At 38.9% G+C, this 20,411-nt stretch overlaps 3 protein-coding genes and 2 pseudogenes across 4 annotated transcripts; 3 read left to right on the plus strand and 2 right to left on the minus strand.

The window, feature by feature from the left end:
• Positions 1-311: 311 nt before the first annotated feature.
• On the plus strand, positions 312-3,044 carry LOC119996676 (uncharacterized protein At5g39570-like). The gene is made up of 2 exons (XM_038843395.1): positions 312-1,647; positions 2,688-3,044. The coding sequence occupies exons 1-2, from the start codon at positions 604-606 to the stop codon at positions 2,781-2,783; spliced, it is 1,140 nt and encodes a 379-aa protein (XP_038699323.1). The 5' UTR covers positions 312-603; the 3' UTR covers positions 2,784-3,044.
• A 922-nt stretch (positions 3,045-3,966) lies between these two features.
• LOC119996688 (transmembrane emp24 domain-containing protein p24delta9-like) lies at positions 3,967-5,712 on the minus strand. The gene is made up of 4 exons (XM_038843412.1): positions 5,391-5,712; positions 4,988-5,197; positions 4,623-4,699; positions 3,967-4,346 (listed from the first exon to the last, which is right to left on the minus strand). Exons 1-4 carry the CDS (start codon positions 5,592-5,594, stop codon positions 4,202-4,204), a joined length of 636 nt encoding a protein of 211 aa, XP_038699340.1. The 5' UTR covers positions 5,595-5,712; the 3' UTR covers positions 3,967-4,201.
• A 1,124-nt stretch (positions 5,713-6,836) lies between these two features.
• Positions 6,837-11,640, plus strand: LOC119996662 (phosphate transporter PHO1 homolog 9-like). Of its 2 annotated transcripts, XM_038843380.1 has the most exons (14): positions 6,853-6,953; positions 7,675-8,272; positions 8,628-8,931; positions 9,011-9,059; positions 9,129-9,200; positions 9,283-9,412; positions 9,520-9,640; positions 9,772-10,030; positions 10,120-10,224; positions 10,319-10,363; positions 10,459-10,608; positions 10,723-11,001; positions 11,095-11,234; positions 11,377-11,640. In XM_038843380.1, the coding sequence occupies exons 2-14, from the start codon at positions 7,711-7,713 to the stop codon at positions 11,471-11,473; spliced, it is 2,313 nt and encodes a 770-aa protein (XP_038699308.1). In that variant the 5' UTR covers positions 6,853-6,953; positions 7,675-7,710; the 3' UTR covers positions 11,474-11,640. The 2 variants fall into 2 exon arrangements, with proteins under 2 accessions (XP_038699307.1, XP_038699308.1); XM_038843379.1 differs by having other exon boundaries at positions 6,837-8,272.
• Positions 11,641-12,820: 1,180 nt separating this feature from the next.
• Positions 12,821-14,633, plus strand: LOC119996848 (annotated as a pseudogene).
• Positions 14,634-14,751: 118 nt separating this feature from the next.
• On the minus strand, positions 14,752-17,048 carry LOC119996682 (annotated as a pseudogene).
• Positions 17,049-20,411: the final 3,363 nt, after the last annotated feature.

The raw sequence follows: 20,411 nt of genomic DNA on the forward strand, positions 1-20,411 counted from the left end.
TATCAGAAAGGAAATACAAAATCCACCATTGGGTGCTTGTAGACACGCGGTGACACGCGAATCACTGTTCGACAAGTGTTACTTAGCGGGACCGTGTCAATCGCCTCCTGCACCGTCCGGTAGTCCCCGCTCCCGTCTTGTGCCACCGTCATCACTCGTGCTGCCATTTCTCAAAATTCCACCACTTCTCTCGCTCCCGAGCTATATTTGTATATGTTGTGCGTGTAGATTCAAGGATGCGATGGTATTATTGCGTTTTCACAGCTTGGAGTGTATATATGTAACGACCATGGGATCGATAACGGAGACAGAACGCAAAGAGATTCGAAATTTCTTTTCTTTCGTCTCTTCACTCCCGGTAGTCGAAATGGAAGAGAAGATGATTGGACCGGGTACTCTGCAATTCGGACTTGTAGACTCGGCAGCAGTTGAGCGGATCACGATCCTTGTAATACGCGATTCCAAGTATTGAAAAACGACACCGTGTTGCCTGGTTAAGGGGTTTTTTTTGGGTTATAAAGCCATTATCGTCTCCATTATTCCATTCTTATTCGTTTAGCTTCCAAACCAGAGAAAAAAGAGAGCTTTTTCAACAGGGAAACGATGCCGTACTACTCAAGAAGCGAGGACGACGTCAACGAGTTCGACGATTACGATCCCACCCCCTATGGTGGCGGTTACGACATTGTTCTCACCTATGGTCGCCCGATTCGGCCAACTGAGGACACCTGTTACCCCAATTCCTCTTCTGATGACTTTGATTACAATCGTCCCCAGTACTCGTCCTCTGCCGAACCCTCTGCCTATGCTGATGAGGCTCTCCAGACTGAGTACAGCAGCTATGCTCGCCCTAAACCCCGACCTGCTCCCGGTTTTGTTCCAGGTGGGGGAGGAGGATATGGAGGGTCTAGGCCAGAGCCTGCTTATGGGTTTGAACCTGGTATGAATAGGCCTGGATATGGATCTGGGTCAGCTGGCGGGACTGGATATGGCCGGAGGCCTGAGTCTGAGGAGCCCGGATCAGAGTATGGATCTGGGTATGGTCGTAAGGCCGAGTTTGGGGCCCCTGAATCAGAATATGAATCCGGTTATGGCCGGAAACCTGAGCAAGATTACGGATCTGGTTATGGCGGGAGGACTGAATCCGAGTACGGATCAGGCTATGGGGGGAGGAAGGAACCCGAGTACGGATCAGGTTATGGCGGGAGGAAGGAACCCGAGTACGGTTCAGGTTACGGAGGAAGGACTGAGCCCGAATATGGAAGTGGCTATGGCGGAAGGACTGAATCCCAGTATGGCTCGGGATATGGCGGGAAAACCGAGTCCGGATATGGAGAAAGTACCGAGTATGAGGGTAGGAGGTCAGAGTCTGGGTATGGCCGTAAGCAGGGATATGGGGAGGAGCAGCAAAGTGGGTATGGCTATGGAGGAGAAAGAACTGAGTATGAGAAGCCAAGCCATGGAAGGACTGAATATGAGAGGACTGGCCATGGAGGAGATGAACCCCCAAGAAGGCAGATCCGTGAAAGCGAGGAAGGAGGCTATGGAAGGCGGAGTGATGGAAAATCTGAGGACTACAGGAAACCCTCTTATGGTAGGCGTGATGAAGATGATGATGATAGTCCAAAGTATGGCCGCAAGAAACATGTGAGTACTTCAACTATTTAATCTTTGTCTTTCAAATTAGTGAAGCTTCATTCTAATCTTTATCTTTCAAATTATTGAAGCTTCATTTCTGCTTGTATCCATAGTTTGTGATACCATAATTTGATGTCTTGTTCTATGGTTTATTATGTTGTTTTCGTAACATGAGCTGGTCTTAAATGTACTGCTTAGAACCTGAAGTTCCTGAAGCCTTTGTGATTTATGTAGACTTGTTTGAATGCATTGTTGATGATCATTGCAAATATTGCATAAGAGGCCTTATTGGGATGTTCTATCTGTGGGGTATGAGAACATGATGACACAACTCACAAGTAGTAACCTTTGCTGAGATTTTGAATTTATTTGCTGTGAACAATTGAATCATTAGTAAATTATTTCTGGAGTCCTAAAACCGTGTTTGCTTATGTGGTTTGGTATGAAGTTCAAGGTGATTAGATGATACTTGTCTTCAAATTGCATTCTCTTTCTGGGATTGTTTTCCCTGGTTTCCCCTCTCTTACATGCTTGAATTTCGCGATGAACTTTATATTCTGATTTGTCTGCTCCTTTACATATCAAGCTTGAGATCTTTGTCTTCTTTTTTGGGTTTTCGGAGTTTCCAAACCGGAAGCTGTAAATCTATGTTTATGGCATGGGGATCAAAGGGTGAAAAAAAATGTCAACACTTGGTTAAAGTTTATGGTAATTGACATGATATATTATTGAACCAAGAAATTTTTAGACATCTTACTATCTTAGTCATACATTTATTGTTCTTTCCCTCCAAAAGGTTGTCAAAATTTTTAGATATTTCACATGGATGTGCTAGTAATTCAGTTATTTAGCTTCTGTAATCACAAGGTCTTGGGAGTTGCATGTTCTATGCAGGATTCAAGTGCCCGATGTTATATAAGTGAATTGCATAATGCATGACTGTGCTTGTCTATTTAGCTACTCGTATGTAGAAATATCGATTTTTAAGCCTCGAGCACTCTGCCTATCTTGGATGATGTTAACCTGTTGAATGTGCGTGAAATTGACAGGGGGATGATAGCTCTAATGATGATGAGGATGAGGAGAAAAAGAAACATCGCTATAAACACCACCACCACAAGCACAAGCACCATGATGACGAATGAAAGAAATGCAGCGTATGCGAGTGGAATTCATGCTATATACTAAATAAATGTTTTGATGCATGCATTCCTTTGCTGGTACTGTATTTTGAGTTCTGAACCTTGAAGTCATACATACTTGTTAAGCTAAAGTATGTATTGATCTGTGATCTTGTTCTCCTTAAATAAACTCCCAATGTATTTGGGTTGGTATGTCATATGTTTCTGTGGTATTTTCCTCTTTAATGATATCCCAGTATATTTGGGTTGGTGTTGGTGCGTCTCTATGCCTCTTGCAGCTTGGTATTGGTGATGAGGATGATGCATTGCAATGTGGTCTTTATCATGTTAGTTGGTGCTAGAAATATTTAAGTATGATTCTCTTATTGCATGGAAAGTGGGAGATGATACACTAGTATTGAACAGCAGTACCCACTCTTGTTAGCAGAGAGCCTTCACCAAATACAATATGGGCTTTGGAACATGACTGGTCAAGATCGTTGTGTTCCAAGTACCTTATCCTTCTTCACACATCTTATGAGCCTTGCCATTGCAACATCTACTCTGACCATCAATGGCTTGGGCAGGTAAGCATTCAAAACTCAGTTAAAAGGTCGCTGGAGATTATATTTTTTAACCAAGTAGCATGAAGCGACATGATCCAATGTGAAAATCCAGCAACATCAATCGACCCAGCATTGATTCTGTTACCAATTCATTACTTTAATAGCTCAAGCCTCAAACGTATAGGCATCCCAATCAGGAGAGATTTGGTGTCCCTTAAAAATTCTGCAAAATGATGTGTTAACTCCCCTGTGCTACAATCTATACCAAAACCAGTCTCTTTTACGTCACAAACACAAGGATCGGTTCAGATGAGTATGGAACTCATTTCAGATAGACTGCCAAATACTATCTCTTTCTGAAATCGAGACAATGTGATGCAGCCGTAAACAACGAACAAAATTAAGCCAATGTAAACACTGGAATCACAAGATTTGAGAGAAACTCTAACGTTTTCAATATATTTGTTCAAAATTAAGAGATAATGATCACTAGGAAACATCCCTAAAACAGTAAAAATCTCATTTGAGGTCTTAAATAGTGGAATTTGTCAAAAATAGCGTGGGCCTAGTGGCATAGCACTAGTCTTGTCAACCACGTCGAAACGAGTCTCCCGGTCAAATTTCGCACAATTCTGACGACATGACATTTCAATCCTGCTAGTCGATTTTCTTTATAATTGCTTGCCACTAGTCCTACATCACAATGGAATATGTTCTACCTTAAGATTCTTAGTTATACAAACAGCAGCCTATTAGTAAATTGGATCCGGAACTCTAGCCTCAACAGACAATTGAAGATGGTGTGTGTAAGCAGTTTACTACTAAACAGAGAACTAGATGTGAGAACTTAAATTCTGGAAATTTGTCAAAGGGAAACTAGAGCAGCTTTTTCCTCTCGAAGAACGTCTTCAGATGCCATAATTGCAAACCCGCTACTGACAAACAAACCATGAGCGAAAGGAAACTGAGGCCAGCCATTTTGGTGTTTGTTGATCTATTAAGTTCTTGCATTTCTACCTCCCTGAAACAGCAACAAATAAAAAGAACACGAAACATCATTTTTGGCGAGACAAAGAATCATCATATCTGATACAAGAGGAATGTGCCATAGCATAACATTAACACCAGACATATCGGGGAAAAAACATTAATACCAGAATAGACTAAACCCAGTGACTCCGAGGTCAATGATTCTTAAGCAAATATTTTAGTAGAAAGATGTAAGTAGAGAACTTTCTTAATTTTACTGAACAGAACATGATGCTGGAATATCTACATGATGTTACCAGATTCATACCTCTCGCGGAGATAAAACATCTCATCATGAATGGAAATTACAGTGTCATACAATTTCTTCAACTCAAGTTCCATTACCTAGCACAAAGGATAGAATTATATATCAGTTAAAAGAAGCTGACACCTTTAAAAAATTTCTCAAATTTATAGAAAGAAAATATTATAATTTGAAGATTCTGAAAAAAACAAACTACACCCAGACAGTATCACAGCCTTCCCTTTTTTAAGTCAATCTTAAAGCTCAATGTTAGGAACAATACCCTAAAATTTTATACATAAACAATACAGCACTCATATCATAAAATTACCAAAGATGAGCTGAAAAGCATCTCTAACTTATGTGTAGATATCACATGAATTGCTTACTTCAATCTGGCCTTTCCTAGCAACATTAGACCAATCCTTAGCATGTAGACCAGATCTCCACTCAAAATCAATTGTCACTGTTGCTGGAGGCTTATGATCAGGTGCCCAAAAACAAACAGTGTAATCACCAGCCTCTGCAGCTGTGAATGCAAAATTTCCTGTTTCCACATGATTCCCATAGTGATGATTGTTCCCATATGGAGAAGTCACCTACAATAGTTGCCAGCCCACCATCACCATCAACACAAACAACAAAATCCATAAAAATTAGCATACACACCCACTTTTTCTCTGATAAATTACACTAAATTAATCGAAAGCATATCAAGATCTACATAATTAAAGAAGATGAACAGGAGGTAAAGAATCAATGCAATTGCAGAAATAGGGGGTAGTGGCACACCCTGGTAGTGAGTCTGTGGGTCTCCGGCATAGAGTGTCCTTCGCTGGGATTGACGACGCTGTACTTGCCGACGGTCATGGCATTGCTCTTTATGTCCTCCGAAATGCACTTTGTTTGCCCCGATTGCAGATCGAACCGCAGAGATTGTGCCGTTATTGACAGTAACCCTAGAATTATAATCACAACAGTATTCAATCCAAACATTTTTTTGTGCGTCAATTTGAGGATCAAACCAGGTGTGTTTTCCTTCTTCAGGTCTCGATCGTCTCGAATCCGAGATCTATTTCTGTTTCTGTTTCTCGCATGGGCGCATCCAGTAACGTCTTTTTAAATTTTGTTTTTGAAATAAATAGGAATTTATAAGAACTGCAGTTGTTAACTGCGGTTCGATGCAAGCCCGGCCCATGATAAATGTTGGACTTAGAGCCCATAGAATTTTATTGCTACTCTGTTTTTATTTTTATTCACAGTATAACCCCCTATAGTAATACTTTGTATTTACTATTTAGTTATAAGCTTCACTTATTGGACAATGGACTCCCTTTGAGCTTGCCTCTATAGAGGTGTAAGTGGTAGGTTACGGTTTGACATAAAAATAATATATCAATCAATCGGTTATCAGTGGTTATTTCGATAAGTTTTTTATATAATTTTTAAAATAACCGATCAATCAATTAATCGATCAATTTGATGGGTTTGTAGGGCTTTCTTAGCCTCTTGATTTATCTTAGAGAGAAACATTAGAGAGTATTGCAAAATGATGTATTTTTTAAAATGACCATGTACATTAGTTGTCCCTCTTTGTCAGATGTTTACTACTTGGAAATTGTCAATCTTTAAAATTGATACGTTTCTCTACATATTAATGAGATGCAGACGTACAACGTTTATTAATGATATCCGAGTTGGAGAGAAGAATTATACGTAAGATCAAATCAAAGTCAATGATGTTTCTTTCTTTTTAATTTCCTCAAGAAACTTTCAAATTTTATTTTTTTTAAAAAAAACCCTTTAAATTGTGTCAAAATAAAATAATAATAAGTGGTAGGAGCTAGATGTCCATAAGTATCTCCGTGTAGCATGTAGTTTTATTAGTTTGTTTTCTGTTTGGTTTGGCTTCAGTGGTGTCTCCATTTAAACAGTCTATGATTGTTGAAGCACTAGCCATCGTTTGACTGTCCAAATCATGACAGGCCAACAATCCTACCACACATGGATTAGGGGCTCTCAAATTCATAGATAATTTGAGAGTCTCAAATTCTCAAATCCTCACCTTTCAACTAATCTAACGATAAATACACAACCATGTGTTCCTTCCAATTTTACGTTTCTTTTTCCAGTTACGATTTTCAAATTTCAAAACAACATTTGTTCTGTCGAAATAGCAGTTCCTTCTCTCATCTCCATTTCTCGAGTTCCTGGTCAGGGTTTCAATCCAAAGCTATTTTCCTCTAATATAAGATTGCTCTCTCTTCTGGGTGTGGCTTGCAATCCATGTTACTGGTTCTCTTTCAGTTTTATTTCTCCTCCCTGCGTATCGGTGTGGTGTTTTAGTGTTGGCAGGTTTCTTTTATTCTCTTTGTTCTTGCTTTTATTGGGCACTTATATGGGTGTGAATGCACACAAAGTGTTTGATAAAAGTCCCCACCAATTTGCATTGGCACAAACCCTTTTAAAGTATGATATATGTTAATCTGGATAATCTTGTTTCTAATGTCAAAAGAATTATTTTGGAGCATATGAGTGCTTGGAATGGTAAGAATCTGATTAGCAAGTAACATAGCGTGATCTACATGGGATGGGAGGGGCTGAAATGATTCCAATCAATTCCACCCATCATAGCCGTTGGTTGCACTTGATTGATAATGTAATTAAGTGCAATCAATGATGATGCAATGATTCTGATGGGTAGAATTAGTTGGAATCATCTATTACTATAAGGGCTAAAAAGGCATTTTTAATTTATATAAGAGCTTATTTTTAACAAATAAAAATAAAAATAGAGAGGCTAAAAAGACACTTTTACCAAGGTAAAGGGTCCTTTTAGATCTTATCCCTATTATGTACTCTGTTGAAACGTAAGAGAAGAAGTGGACATCATCACATGCACAAAATAAATGGAAAAGAGTAAACCTTTCAAGTCCATGCATTAAATTTCCCTTTCAAGTTCGTTCATTACTGACCAATTCCTCAAATTCGTAATCATCCACCATGTCTGCATTGCATAAATGAAACCCACCACGCAAACCATCTATTGATTCCTTCTCTTCAATGTTCTTTCAAGATCTGAACAAAAAAGTTCTCTGCTTTGCCAATAAAGATGAAGTTCGGCAAGGAATTCGCAGCACAGATGATACAAGAGTGGCAAGAAGCGTACATGGACTACCGCCATCTCAAAAAAGTATTGAAAGACATACTACATTTCAGGAAGAAACACTCGTCACCATCACCAACAGCAGCAACAACTTCCAAAGGAAAATTGAAGAGAAGGGTTTCACTCTACAGAACCTTTAGTGGTCTAACAAGCAGAATTAATGGAAGATCTCCCAAGGGAAATGAAGATGAAGTGATACTAGTTAGTGCTGTTCAAGGTGAAGGGATTGATTCAACCCATTACCAGACAATGTTTTTAATGTCGGCAGGCGATGAAGGAGAGAATGAGCTTCTGTTCTTTAGAAGGCTTGATGTTGAGTTCAATAAGGTACTTGATTTCTATAAGAAGAAAGTGGAGGAAGCGATGGGAGAGGCTCGTGAGTTGAGTGAACAAATGAATGCTTTGATTGCTTTTCGGATTAAGGTCGATGATCCTGTCTTTCGAGGGGCTAAGATGACCAATCTGGCAAACAATGGCGTTCTGGGTTCTGATCATCCTTCAAGAACAGGTAAGCGATGCATTGGAATGTGTTTAAATGATTAAATTTAGTGTTTCTGGTTCTAGTATAGTCTGTTATTGGTATAATTTGAAGAAATTGAGAGGTATGAGAAGGAGCTGATAGAATCGAGTATATGCTCTATGTGAAGAAATTGAGAGGGATGACAATAAGGGTAAGAGGGGTTTGGCTTGTATTTTCCACGCTCTAGGGCTAAACCCGCACGACTTTGTACTTTAAAAAGAGATAGAAGTGTTGGGGTATCTTATAAACCACGTCACACAGTTATAAGTTATTTAACATGATATCAGAGCGAGAAATATGTCAATCTTCTAATTAATTGTTTACCCAATTTTACATTCTGAAGGGCAATCAAATATGGAGACAATTCAGGAAGTTGAGATGAGCAGTGAAAGTGTTTCAGAAGAAGGAGAACAGAGAATAAGCAAGAGTGATCATATCCAGGGCTTTAGACCAGCTCCACTAGAAGTACTTGATCATGTGAAGATTAATATAAGCCCTGATACGCCAGTATCGACTGTGAAAACTATCCTAAATTGCTTCAATTCGGGCGTGTCGTACAGCAAGAAAGAGTTGAAGATGGTGGAGTCAATAATGATGCGAGCTCTTGTCGAATTCTATCAAAAGCTTCTGTCTTTGAAAAGCTACTGGTAAGATGGCTATAACAAAACAACAATTCTGTGCTTTTAGTTTTGAATATGCTGACAGTAGTATTATGTAATCTAACAGCTTCTTGAATCAATTGGCATTCTCCAAGATCATGAAGAAGTATGACAAGGTACGGAATCTTCATTTCCCGTTCTGAGTTGATCGAAAATTCGAGTTTGCTGATTTTGTATTGCTGCAGATAACTTCAAGGAATGCTTCGAAGGAGTACTTACGGATGGTTGACAATTCATATCTTAGCCGCTCTGATGAGGTTAGACATAGTTAATAGATTCTGTTCATGTGAGAAGAATGAAAATAACTCCGCAAGTGACCCTTCCATTCCCTCTCTGCAGATTACTAAGCTCATGGAAAGAGTAGAGGTTACATTCGTTAAACACTTTGCGAGTGGAAATCGTCGAAAAGGAATGGCCATATTAAGACCAAACGCCAGAAGAGAAAGGCATAAAACTACTTATTTCTTTGGTAAGGCTTGTACTTGCAGAACTTCTCAATAGCAACTCTCCATCTTCTACTTACGAATTTTGGTGAAAATGTTCAAAAGAAAACTTATCGCATTTTAATACATGCAGGATTCTTTTCTGGCGGCGCAATAGCACTCATTGTGGCCATTTTTGTTCTTTTACATGCCAGAGATGTCTTCCAGAGTGCAGGACGTACACAGTACATGGACAACATATTCCCTCTTTACAGGTAAATTAACATCTGCTATTACTTTTGATTTTTGCTAAAACTAAAGACATGTTTTCCAACTATTTCTTGAACAAACTTTGTCGAGAAGACACGACTAATTCAAATCTGCGGAAATGAAACTGTTGTTGCAGTTTGTTCGGATTCATTGCCTTGCATATGGTGATGTATGCTGGAAATGTGTACTTTTGGAAGCGTTATAGGGTCAATTATTCCTTCATTTTCGGGTTCAAGCAAGGAACTGAGTTGGGTTATAGAGAAGTATTACTTCTAAGTTCAGGCCTTGTAGTACTTACATTTGCTGGAGTTCTGTCAAACCTGGACATGGAGATGGATCCAAGAACAGAAAGTTTCATGGCAGCAACTGAGTTAGTTCCTCTTGGACTGCTCACTGTAAGTTTCTAGCTATTCTGTTGAAGTTGATGCATGAATTCCTCAATTATAATATGTCTGATAAGCGTGAGCTTTTGATTTCTATTCAGCTTGTTCTTCTGATAACATTCTGCCCGTTCAACATCATATATTGTTCAAGTCGCTTCTTCCTTATCCGCAGTGCATTTCATTGCATTTGTGCTCCTTTTTACAAGGTAATGAAGATAAGAACTTTTTTACTCATAGATAACGATCCATTGATTTAGCCAAGTAACAAAGAAGTTCATCAATGTTTCTTCACCTGTGCAGGTCACTCTCCCGGATTTTTTCCTTGCAGATCAGCTTACTAGCCAAGTATGTCAGTACTATCACAATGTCATTCGTAATAGACATCACAAATACATTGAATTTTTCGAGTTATCCATACTGATCGTATAGCTTTTGCACAGGTACAAGCTTTCAGAAGTTTGGAATTCTATATTTGCTACTATGGTTGGGGGGATTTCATGAGGAGGTCAAACACATGTCAAGCAAGCGATATTTACGAGGCCTTCAATTATGTCGTAACAATTATTCCATACTGGCTTCGTTTCCTCCAGGTACTGTCATCTGCTTAATTATTCTAGTGTATGGAGGATGCATGTGATGTGGTAATCTCGTTTATGCTAGTATTATACGACAGTTCCTCTCACAAGATTCTAATGTGTTTCCAGTGTTTTCGACGTTTACTCGAAGAGAAAGAAAGAATGCATGCACTAAATGGGCTGAAATACATGTCAACAATCATCGCAGTCGCTGCCAAAACAGGTTACGAATTGAACAAAACAATGACTTGGAAAACCACGGCCATAGTCACTTGTGGTGTTGCAACAGTTGTCAACACATATTGGGACATAGTCATAGACTGGGGTCTTCTACAAAGAAATTCAAGAAATCCATGGCTTAGAGACAAGCTCCTTGTACCAAATAAAATTGTCTACTTTGTAGCTATGGTAAAACAAGATTTTTCTCTTCATCGTCGTCTTTTCTTCCCGAGTTGGTTATGGCGTATTTTACTGATTAATAGTCGTCGTCTGTGATTGTAGGTGTTAAATGTCGTACTAAGGCTTGCCTGGATGCAGACCGTGTTAGGCTTCACAGAAGCACCTTTTCTACACAGAACAGCCTTGATTGCAATAGTTGCAAGCTTGGAGATCATTCGCCGCGGCCTCTGGAATTTCTTCAGGTATATCTCTACCCTCTATTTTTCTTATTTGTTATGCTGATGCATTCTGAGTTCTGACCAAACTAAGGTGACTAGTATATACATATATCTATCTATATATATGTGTGTGTGTGTATTAAGAAGTGTGTTTTTGGTTGATCAGGTTGGAGAATGAGCACTTGAATAATGTGGGGAAGTATAGAGCTTTCAAGTCAGTACCACTACCTTTCAACTATGATGACCGTGAAGATAAGATGTAGAATTGTTTGAGACCAAAATAGTATTTTTTTTTTTTAATGAATTTATGTGCACAGATGTTTATTATAGCAAATTCTCAATTTGCTACAATCATGCTTATAATTTAGAAACCCAAAATAACAATCCAGAGGTGGTTTGATTGACAATCGGTTGGGTTAAACATATATGTATTCAATGTTTGATTACAATGAAAATCATATTTTTTAACGGTATTTCAAAAGAGAAAAGTAAACTCGAAGAAAAATAAGTATTGGTAAAATAAATTGTTCAAAATTATTTGTTTAACTAGATTTTATGGGCCTACATATTAAGGTAAACGTGGTAGTCCTAGTCGAGTTGAAATTGCGCGGCCCATGAGAGTTTCAAAAGCCCAACTCTAAATCCATTTATCGACAACTAAACCCACGAGAGTCTTAATCGAGCTCAACAAGACCCACGAGAGTCTTTAATTAAGTCCAAAAGACCCACAACCTGGGGCCTGGGTAGTCTACAACAAGATCGGCGAGAGCCAGACCAATAAGCCCACGACCCAAGTTCCATAGACAAACTAGACCCATGATAGCCATGATCGATCCCAACAAGCTGATGACCTAGGCTTGTCTACTCTACAAAGACTCAAAAGCTCACATTGTTAGGAAGTTCCCTCATAGGCCCACGACCCAATCGGAGCCCAATGAGCCTCATTAAGGGAACTCAATCACTTGGAGGTATTTTGCTCTTTCCTCACTCTCTCAAATCCTTTCATTTCTCTCACTATGAATCCCAACCACTGTTAATCGTACAAGGTTGGTTTCTCCAAGATCGACTCTTTGGTCAAGTAATTAATATTATTTTTTTTTCTCAAAAACATAAATACATGTTATAAAGTTATAAACCCCAGTAGAAAGGTTTATTGGGCGATAAGTATGGAAAGGGCATTATGGGTTTGTCAAATTAGTGGTGCTTGGTATGTCTACAACTCTGTATGCCATTCGTCTTGACGTGAATCATGTGATGATAAGAACGTGTGAAGAAGCTAGCTGTTGATTGTTGTCGTGTTATAGTTGTCCAGTACCCAATGCAGTATCAGAAGAGCGAGCTCATAATTATTGAAATCCTACACGTGTGGGTCATATATACAACTTTAATAATGAAAAGCATTGGACACCCTCTTTGTCCTCGATATTGTTAAAGCATTATTTACTGTGTAAAGTGGTCGGTTACTTTATGCTAATTTGCCATTATTTACATAAAACTATATATACACCCATAAAATTAAAACCATGCGGTGAGTTTTGGTTTGCAATGGTGCATTCTTCCATGGGAGTTGATAAACGTGTTACCCTATCATGCATTCATTCAATATATTTCTTCTCCCATGGGATATGACAAGAAAAAGTTGCCACTTTCCAGCTCATATATCAAAAAACAAAGGCTTTTACTTGTTGGGTTTGTTGATATTTTCATTACTAGCTAAAAGATGGGAGGGAATGATCATCATGGTGATGCATTACTTCATTGAGTACACAAACTGGTATTTTAGTTCTTCAATGTTCTTTTAATTAAGCTCTTAAGTTTTCTTCAATAAAGATGAAGTTTGGCAAAGAATTAGCTGCACAGATGGTGCATGAATGGCAAGAAGCATATGTGGACTACAAATATCTAAAAACATTGTTGAGAGATGTCCAGGTTTTCAGACAGAGATTCTCACCTCCACGAACTGCAGCAGCAGCAATTGCAAAAGGAGGCTTGAAGAGAAGAGTGTCACTCTATAGAGCCTTCAGCGGTCTAACTACCGGACGGTTTCAAGGTTCTGCTGTGAATAATGAGGATGAAGTAATACTAGTTAATGCAGTACAAAATGAAGACTCGGATTCAAGTGAATACCAGACCATGTTCCTCATGTTATCCGATGATGGAGGAGAGTATGAGCTTTTGTTCTTTAGGAGACTTGATGATGAGTTTAATAAGGTACTTAATTTTTATAAGAAAAAAGTGGAGGAAGTGATGGTAGAGGCTGATGAGTTGAGCAAACAAATGAATGCTTTGATTGCTCTTCGGATTAAGGTTGATGATCCTGTCGTTGGAGGGTCTAAGATGATTAATGTTGACAGCATTGATGGAGGTTCTGTTAATTCCTTCCGCGTTAATCCAAGGACAGGTAATGAAAGTGTTGCTGTAATACTCTCAAAACAATTAAAAATTTAACATGGTAATGAAACTGCGTTTCACGGTCTTTGTGCTCCGTTTTACAAGGTAATCAAGCTATAAAATCTTACACACTTGGAGATCAGTCCGTTTCTGCATAACCAAACTAAGTACTGCACCAGCATTCCTTTCTTACTTCCTCGTGTTTGTTTCAGTGCTTACGACGCTTCTTTGAAGAGAAAGATGGAATGCAAGCGCTTAACGGACTGAAATACGTGTCAACAATCATAGCACTTGCTGTCAGGACAAGTTATGGACTAAATAAGGGAATTACTTGGAAGATCTTAGCTTTAGCCACTTTAAGTATAGCAACAATTTTCAGCACATACTGGGACATTGTTATAGACTGGGGTCTTCTGCAATGAAATTTGAGAAATCCAGGGCTTAGAGATAAGCTTTTTGTGCCACACACAAGTGTTTCCTTTGTAGCAATGGTAACAAGATTTCTCTCTTTTTTCTTTCCCTTCACATTGTTGTCTTTGTCTTTTCATTCACTTCTCTGTTTGTTACTAATTGACAATCTCTATATATACAGGTCCTGAATGTCATACTAAGACTTGCCTGGATGCTGTCTGTGTTGAACTTCAATGGAGCACCTTTCATGCATACAACAGGCTTGATCACAATAATTGCATGCTTGGAGATCATTCGCCGGGGCATTTGGAATTTTTCCAGGTATGGATTTTAGGTCTGCAACTTGACCATCTACTGATAACTGATGAAATTATTTATGATTTAATATGTGTGTTGGTTGTTCAGGTTGGAGACTGTGCACTTGAATAATGTGGGGAAGTAAAGAGCTTTCAAGTCAGTGCCACTGCCTTTCAACTATGATGATCAGGAAAACATGGGGTTATGAACTTCCAAGGCAAAGAAGATATATGAATATGTATTTCTTTCTTCAATCTGGAGTTGATACAAGCTGCAATTATCCATACTTCAGAGTAAAGGCTCAAAACCAGAACAATCGAGATGTGATGTGCTCAGATGTGCAAATGATCCTCTCAAACAATTTAATCTTTGCTTGAGGTAATCTTTGTAAGTTATTGCATGTAGCAATTTGTGCTCAAAAGGACCTCAAAAAGGAAAGAAATTCATTAACAATTGCTAAGCTGATTGTTTATTGCTTCCACAATATCATCCACAGCAGAAAGGATATCTGCACATCATGGATACACAATTGCTCTTTATATTTGCCTAAATAGTACATACAACTGCAGAGGAACCTTTCATTCAGTCTCCAATGGAGAAATAAAAAAGTAACATAAAAGGAAACATTTAAAGACCTAAAAGATGTTTCCATTAGACTAAAGGGGCATTATCTTGATTGGGGTCATCTTCATTCTGCAAGGTGGCTGGAGAGTTTGAAGCTGAGTTCTCTGCAGTAACAGCGCCAGTACTCTCGTCATCCTTGCTTTTGTAGAGTGATGAAAATGACAATGGATTGCAAGTAGAGCTTGCTTTTTGAAGGCCTTGTATGGCTCTCATTGCAGCAAGGGTGCCACGATATAGGTCCACGGTTTCCTCTCCAAGATTAGCGGAAGTTTCATCCAGGATGTTTGTCGTGGTACTTAATGGTGGATTTGAAAGGTCTTGTGTGTTATGATTATGAAACTCAACTACTTCGGCTTCCAATGGTGTCAAGAGCTCAAGATTAGCCTCGCATTCATGGACCAGCCTTGTGAGAGGTTCAGTTCTGAAGAATGGCTGACGAAGGGCGAGTTGCGTGAAAGGGAGACACAACAATCCCCCAGTTCGCTTATCATACTTCTTCAAAATCTTAATCAGTCCTACCCAAGCAGAAAAATGGAAAACCATTTTAGAAACAAACTCCTATGAGATAAAGAAAACAAAATCAACGATGCAACTTCTCCCTGGTAATACCTTTAGAATTTAGGGCTATAGCTTTTGAGGAGCATCATCTCTCCATGAAAGTGACAAAGCCCTTACCAATTCAAGTTAGGAGTAAAAGAAATAATGAATAAATGAAGCGGCATATATACCTGCAAAATTTAGGGAGCTATAATTTATGAGAAGCACCATCTTCCCATGAATGGTGACAAGGTCTCTACGAATATCCATCATTTCTTCACTAAATTCACTTTCAGACGTAAAAACCCCATCCTTGCTACTCTTCTCCTTAATGCGCTCAATTCTTTCCTTCAGCTCCTGTAATAAATGCAGCTAAGAATTAGTATGTCAATTTAACTGGACCGGTAACAACTGACTTTCGTCTAGTGAACAAGCCAGAGAATTTTCCACAACTAGCTAATGCTCTCAATATGTAGATATTCGAACCAAACTGGACGACAGCAAACAAGTCCACAATTCAATCATTAAAAGCTTTACTAATAGAAAAGAGGCATCCCAATAACCATTCAAACACAAGTTAGGAGTAGCTGCACCGCACTTTAGGCAGTAATCCTTAGGCATATGCACCTGTAAGCAGTCTAAGACAGCAGATGATTCTTACACCAAAGGAAAGAGACTCCACAAAATGAAACCAGCGTACTTAAATGAACCTATGAGGATGCCTAGAAAATAAGTAGATAGTAAATTCCATCACAGAGATCAGCCTACAATTAAAACATGTATTTTGATAAAATGGTGTAGTCCGTATCTGTCACGTAAGTTTCTTAACATAATTTTCTGTCAAATTAGTATGAAGATTTTTCAGTTATGCTTGTGATGGTCTACACATATCAACAAGATCGGACTCAATCGAAATTGTACTAGAATTTGATAACAAGACCTCGTTGATGGAATAGTCAGAAGAAAGACAAACTCTTTTCAACTCTTTGATAAGCTGTAACCTCCTCGCCAAATTCACCTCAGAAGCCCAAGGATAAAACTTCCTCAAAAAAGCGGCCATGATTGCTCAATTCATTCGCTCGGTATGTGTGTGTTGGTACATGTGTGAGGCCAGTACAAGCATTAAAGCAATTATCATGTGAAGAATAAAATCTCAATCTAGTCTTCAAGACCTAATGATAGTAGTTCAAATCTTGTCCAGGTAACCTACCCAGAAAGTCCATAGAGCGAACAACAAAACTGATGGACTGAACTGGTATAATTCTGAAATTCCTTCCTCTTACATGGTATCAACAACAAGATAATCAAGACAGAGAGAGGTACAAGAGGAGAGAACCTGAAGGAGGATGACGAACTCTTCCTCTTCATCAGAATAGAAATCATTAAACTTTCGAAGCTCCTCGTTGAGGATCCTAATGAACCAGTGCTGAAGATGGACAAGATCAACGGCAGGAGATGCATCTTGGTTGTTGTTGAGATTCTTGAGGAGTTCTTGAGAGGTTTGTAGCGGAGGAACTTGTCCCTCCATCCCGGTAGGGTTTCCTCCAGATGGGTCCTGAATTCCTTCCCGAATTTCATGACAAATCCTTCTACTCCCCCCCTAATCGACACAATCAAGGAGGATTGCTGATTATCAATATGCTTGAGATTTTGCCAACATATGGATTCGTGGGTTTCTCTATATTCTAGTTTTGGGATAAGAGAGGATAGGGAATTTGGAGTCTTTGTTAAGGGAGATGGCTGCTGATAAGGGTCTACAGACCGGCCAAGTGTATTTGAGTATCTTGTCTGTTGGTGTGGTGGCGGAGACACTCCCCTTTCTTTCTTTGTTTTATTTTTGTCCTCTGCATCTTTCTTATCGTCCAACACCATACACATTTACAAAGTTTCCATCCATAGATTCTATTTTCCATTGCCTTTCGTATCGACTGTGGAATCAAACGTCAAGCCACAGAATAACCAGCTCACATCCACACACCTGTCGAACAATACATATGAGCTTGACTGATTTCCCCGAAACATTGGTGAACTTTCCCAAGCTGGAGTGTCATATAGCATGGCTGATTAGTGACAACAACTCCGGTTTATTTAACTTCATGTGCTCGTTTGGTTCACGGATTAACTTTCCTGACATTCTCCTTCCTGGATTTTGTCAATATTTGAGACAAAATTGATTTTCTTGGCATTGTTTGATTAGAATAAAAAAAAATTACAATAGAATGATGCTTCAAAATACAGAAAATAAATTTAAAAACTGTAAAAAATTAATTAAATTTTTTTTTTATGTGATCATATTGATTATGAGAATTAATATTAAAAAATGACATTTAAAATAAAAATCATTATAATTGTAAAATATTGTCCAATCTAAGGATTCTCAACTTTAGTGAGCGGTCCAAGGATTTGACCAAGTAAATATAGAAATTAAAATCTTTTATTTTTCTGAATAGTTGATTCCGCAAACCCCCAAGCTTAAACGTACCAAGTTATCCTTAGTCCCATACTTAAGCTCTCGTATTGGCTGAGATCCTTGTTAGAAAAATTCAAAGAGGAAAAAATTATAACAGCAACAAAAGAACAAAATCAACTAAAACTGCACCACCGCCGACTGGCAGCTAGTGCCGCAGGGTTGAGGGGAGGTACGGTACTGTGTGTATATATACATATAGAACCCTTATGATTTTTCGTCCTTAACAAAATCAATGGAGCTGGGCTAGAGTTTCTACTTTTGTAGCATGTGGACTTCTCTCTATGTATGCGTTTAGGTTATGGATCTCATAGTCCTGGAGGCTGGAATGCCTGCCAAGTGTTCGATCATTTGTCTAACTTAAAACGCTATTTGATTTGCATTGTAGCTAATCGCCCAAACCTAGTCCCCCACTCTCCCCTCCATGGTTAGAGATTGGAGTGAAAATTGAAATCCGCAGAGTACCTGACCATGTTTTTCTAGGTAATACACAAGGTTGAAGAGGGTGACTTGGTACCCTAAATAGTGCCAAAGTCAGGATTAGATTGAGAATAAGAAGAGAGTTGCAGAAACCTATGAATTGCATCCTACACAAAACAGAGACTTTATCGATCATAAGAACATAAATGTCAGGGCATTACAGGCGGCAGAAACACGTTCAAAGCCAAAGCCGCAAAGCGGATCCCTGTTTTCATTTTTGCACAGTTTAGATTCGGCAGACCGCTCAATATTGACAGGCGGCGCCTCAGTACCAGTGCTTAAACACCAAGAAAATCACAACCCACAACAACCCATTCATAAAGATCAACGTAAATCTACTCATAGACGGCCGCCCCAAGGATTTCAAGTTTGCACTCTGAGCAACTGCGAACAATTAACAAATTTAAGACTGCTGTGTGTGGTTTTATACTGCAAGACTTCAGTTTCTAGGGCATCCTACACGAGATTTATATGGACCATGATGGGTTGGGCATCAAAGGTCTTGTTTTTGGCCCAATTGGATGATGCTAACTAGAAGGCCCAAAATTGGAAGTTGCATATGTGACCGAAATAGGCCCATTAGAGAGAAATGGGCTTTGTGTATTCAAAATCACTTCCAAAGGCCCAGAACTCTAGCCCAACTCCATAAACAGTTCCGGAATACTTGGGAGTTACAAGGAAGAGCAAAACTCATTTAATAAGGAGGCACATATAGGGCCACAGGTAATTTAAGACCCATGTGAGTGAGGTTTCATTAAATAGTTCACTGAAATAAATGTTTGTTTTACTCCAATAAGAAAATTATGACAATTATAAAAGAAAGTCACTGTTGTCTGTCTCCCTTTGACAATTCAAATTGTGGCCAATATTTCACCATTGCCTCTCTCCACACAAACAACTTTCTGCACAGCCTGGCTTCAACTTCCCACTTTCATTTAATGGGAAAATAACTGTGTCATGAGTTTTCTTTTTCCTATTTGAACCGTCATTGAATAACTTGTCATTTGGTTCTCAATGTGGGGTAAGGGGAATAGTATTGGATATTAGTGATGGTGGGACTATCCCCGTAAGATAACTGTGGAAGAAGAATCAAAGCCTAAGGATGATATGTATGCCATCCACTGAGCGATTGCAATCCCGGGGAGCAAAGAAGATCTCATAATCCACTCGATTAGTCTTAGATAGTATAGCCTAGAGGATGAATCCGTAAGTGAAGGAGCCTCTTGATGGAGAGCCTGAATAATGGCCAATGCATCACCCTTGAATATAAAACGCATGAGACCATATGATCAATGGCCTGTTCTACCCTGAACAAGAAAGCACAGCGTCCGTCGTGGTAGAGCCACCGGGCACTGGATCCTTCTGAATTTTTTTTTATAAGGTGGGCCTTTGTGTATTAATAATTAAGTGATCTACTACAAATCTAAATTAAGGTGAAGGGTAGTCAGAATGTCATGTCCCAACACCAACCAAACTACTACAAGCTGCATGCATATGCTCGATCAAAACCAGAAAACTTGGTGTATAGAGCACATAGACACAAGCTAGCTTACTACACATTTCCTATTCATACTTTGAGAGATAACACCAGGCATCAATAGAAACTAGCTACCAGAGCATGCATCCATTAGACATCTCATTATACCCATATCATATATGCAATGAAATCGATCTGATAGCCTTCCAACGCACCACCCTTTTCGATCTGCTACAACATTACCTTCTCTCCACGTACCTATGAGATATCCTTACCACATTTAACTGGTCCTTAGCTGTCTGAATATAATTCAGTATCTCTTGCAATAATATCCAAGGTATGGATCCTGTCCCATTGACCCTAGCTAATCTTTCTGAATATTAATGTAGTTGTGATTCTACTGATGATCATACGTATCTTTCTTGAGAATATATATCCGTCACCCAAAAATTATAATTAATATTAAAATATATAGTGTCCAATATTGCCAACTATTGCGAGCTGAGTCATCTTCTAT

The sequence above is a fragment of the Tripterygium wilfordii genome, chromosome 4 (genome assembly GCF_013401445.1).
Source record: "Tripterygium wilfordii isolate XIE 37 chromosome 4, ASM1340144v1, whole genome shotgun sequence".
NCBI lineage: Eukaryota > Viridiplantae > Streptophyta > Magnoliopsida > Celastrales > Celastraceae > Tripterygium > Tripterygium wilfordii.

What these genes read in the sequence shown, in the direction of transcription:
- LOC119996676 (XM_038843395.1), top strand. Translation starts at nt 604, where the DNA reads ATGCCGTACTACTCAAGAAGCGAGGACGACGTCAACGAGTTCGACGAT. An exon ending in AGTATGGCCGCAAGAAACAT is followed by an intron (nt 1,648 to 2,687) that starts GTGAGTACTTCA and finishes TGAAATTGACAG; the next exon opens with GGGGATGATAGCTCTAATGA.
- LOC119996688 (XM_038843412.1), bottom strand. Translation starts at nt 5,594, where the DNA reads ATGTTTGGATTGAATACTGTTGTGATTATAATTCTAGGGTTACTGTCA. An exon ending in CCCACAGACTCACTACCAGG is followed by an intron (nt 5,198 to 5,390) that starts GTGTGCCACTAC and finishes CAACTATTGTAG; the next exon opens with GTGACTTCTCCATATGGGAA. An exon ending in ATGTTTTATCTCCGCGAGAG is followed by an intron (nt 4,347 to 4,622) that starts GTATGAATCTGG and finishes TTGCTGTTTCAG; the next exon opens with GGAGGTAGAAATGCAAGAAC.
- LOC119996662 (XM_038843379.1), top strand. Translation starts at nt 7,711, where the DNA reads ATGAAGTTCGGCAAGGAATTCGCAGCACAGATGATACAAGAGTGGCAA. An exon ending in TGATCATCCTTCAAGAACAG is followed by an intron (nt 8,273 to 8,627) that starts GTAAGCGATGCA and finishes TACATTCTGAAG; the next exon opens with GGCAATCAAATATGGAGACA. An exon ending in TTGTCTACTTTGTAGCTATG is followed by an intron (nt 11,002 to 11,094) that starts GTAAAACAAGAT and finishes CTGTGATTGTAG; the next exon opens with GTGTTAAATGTCGTACTAAG.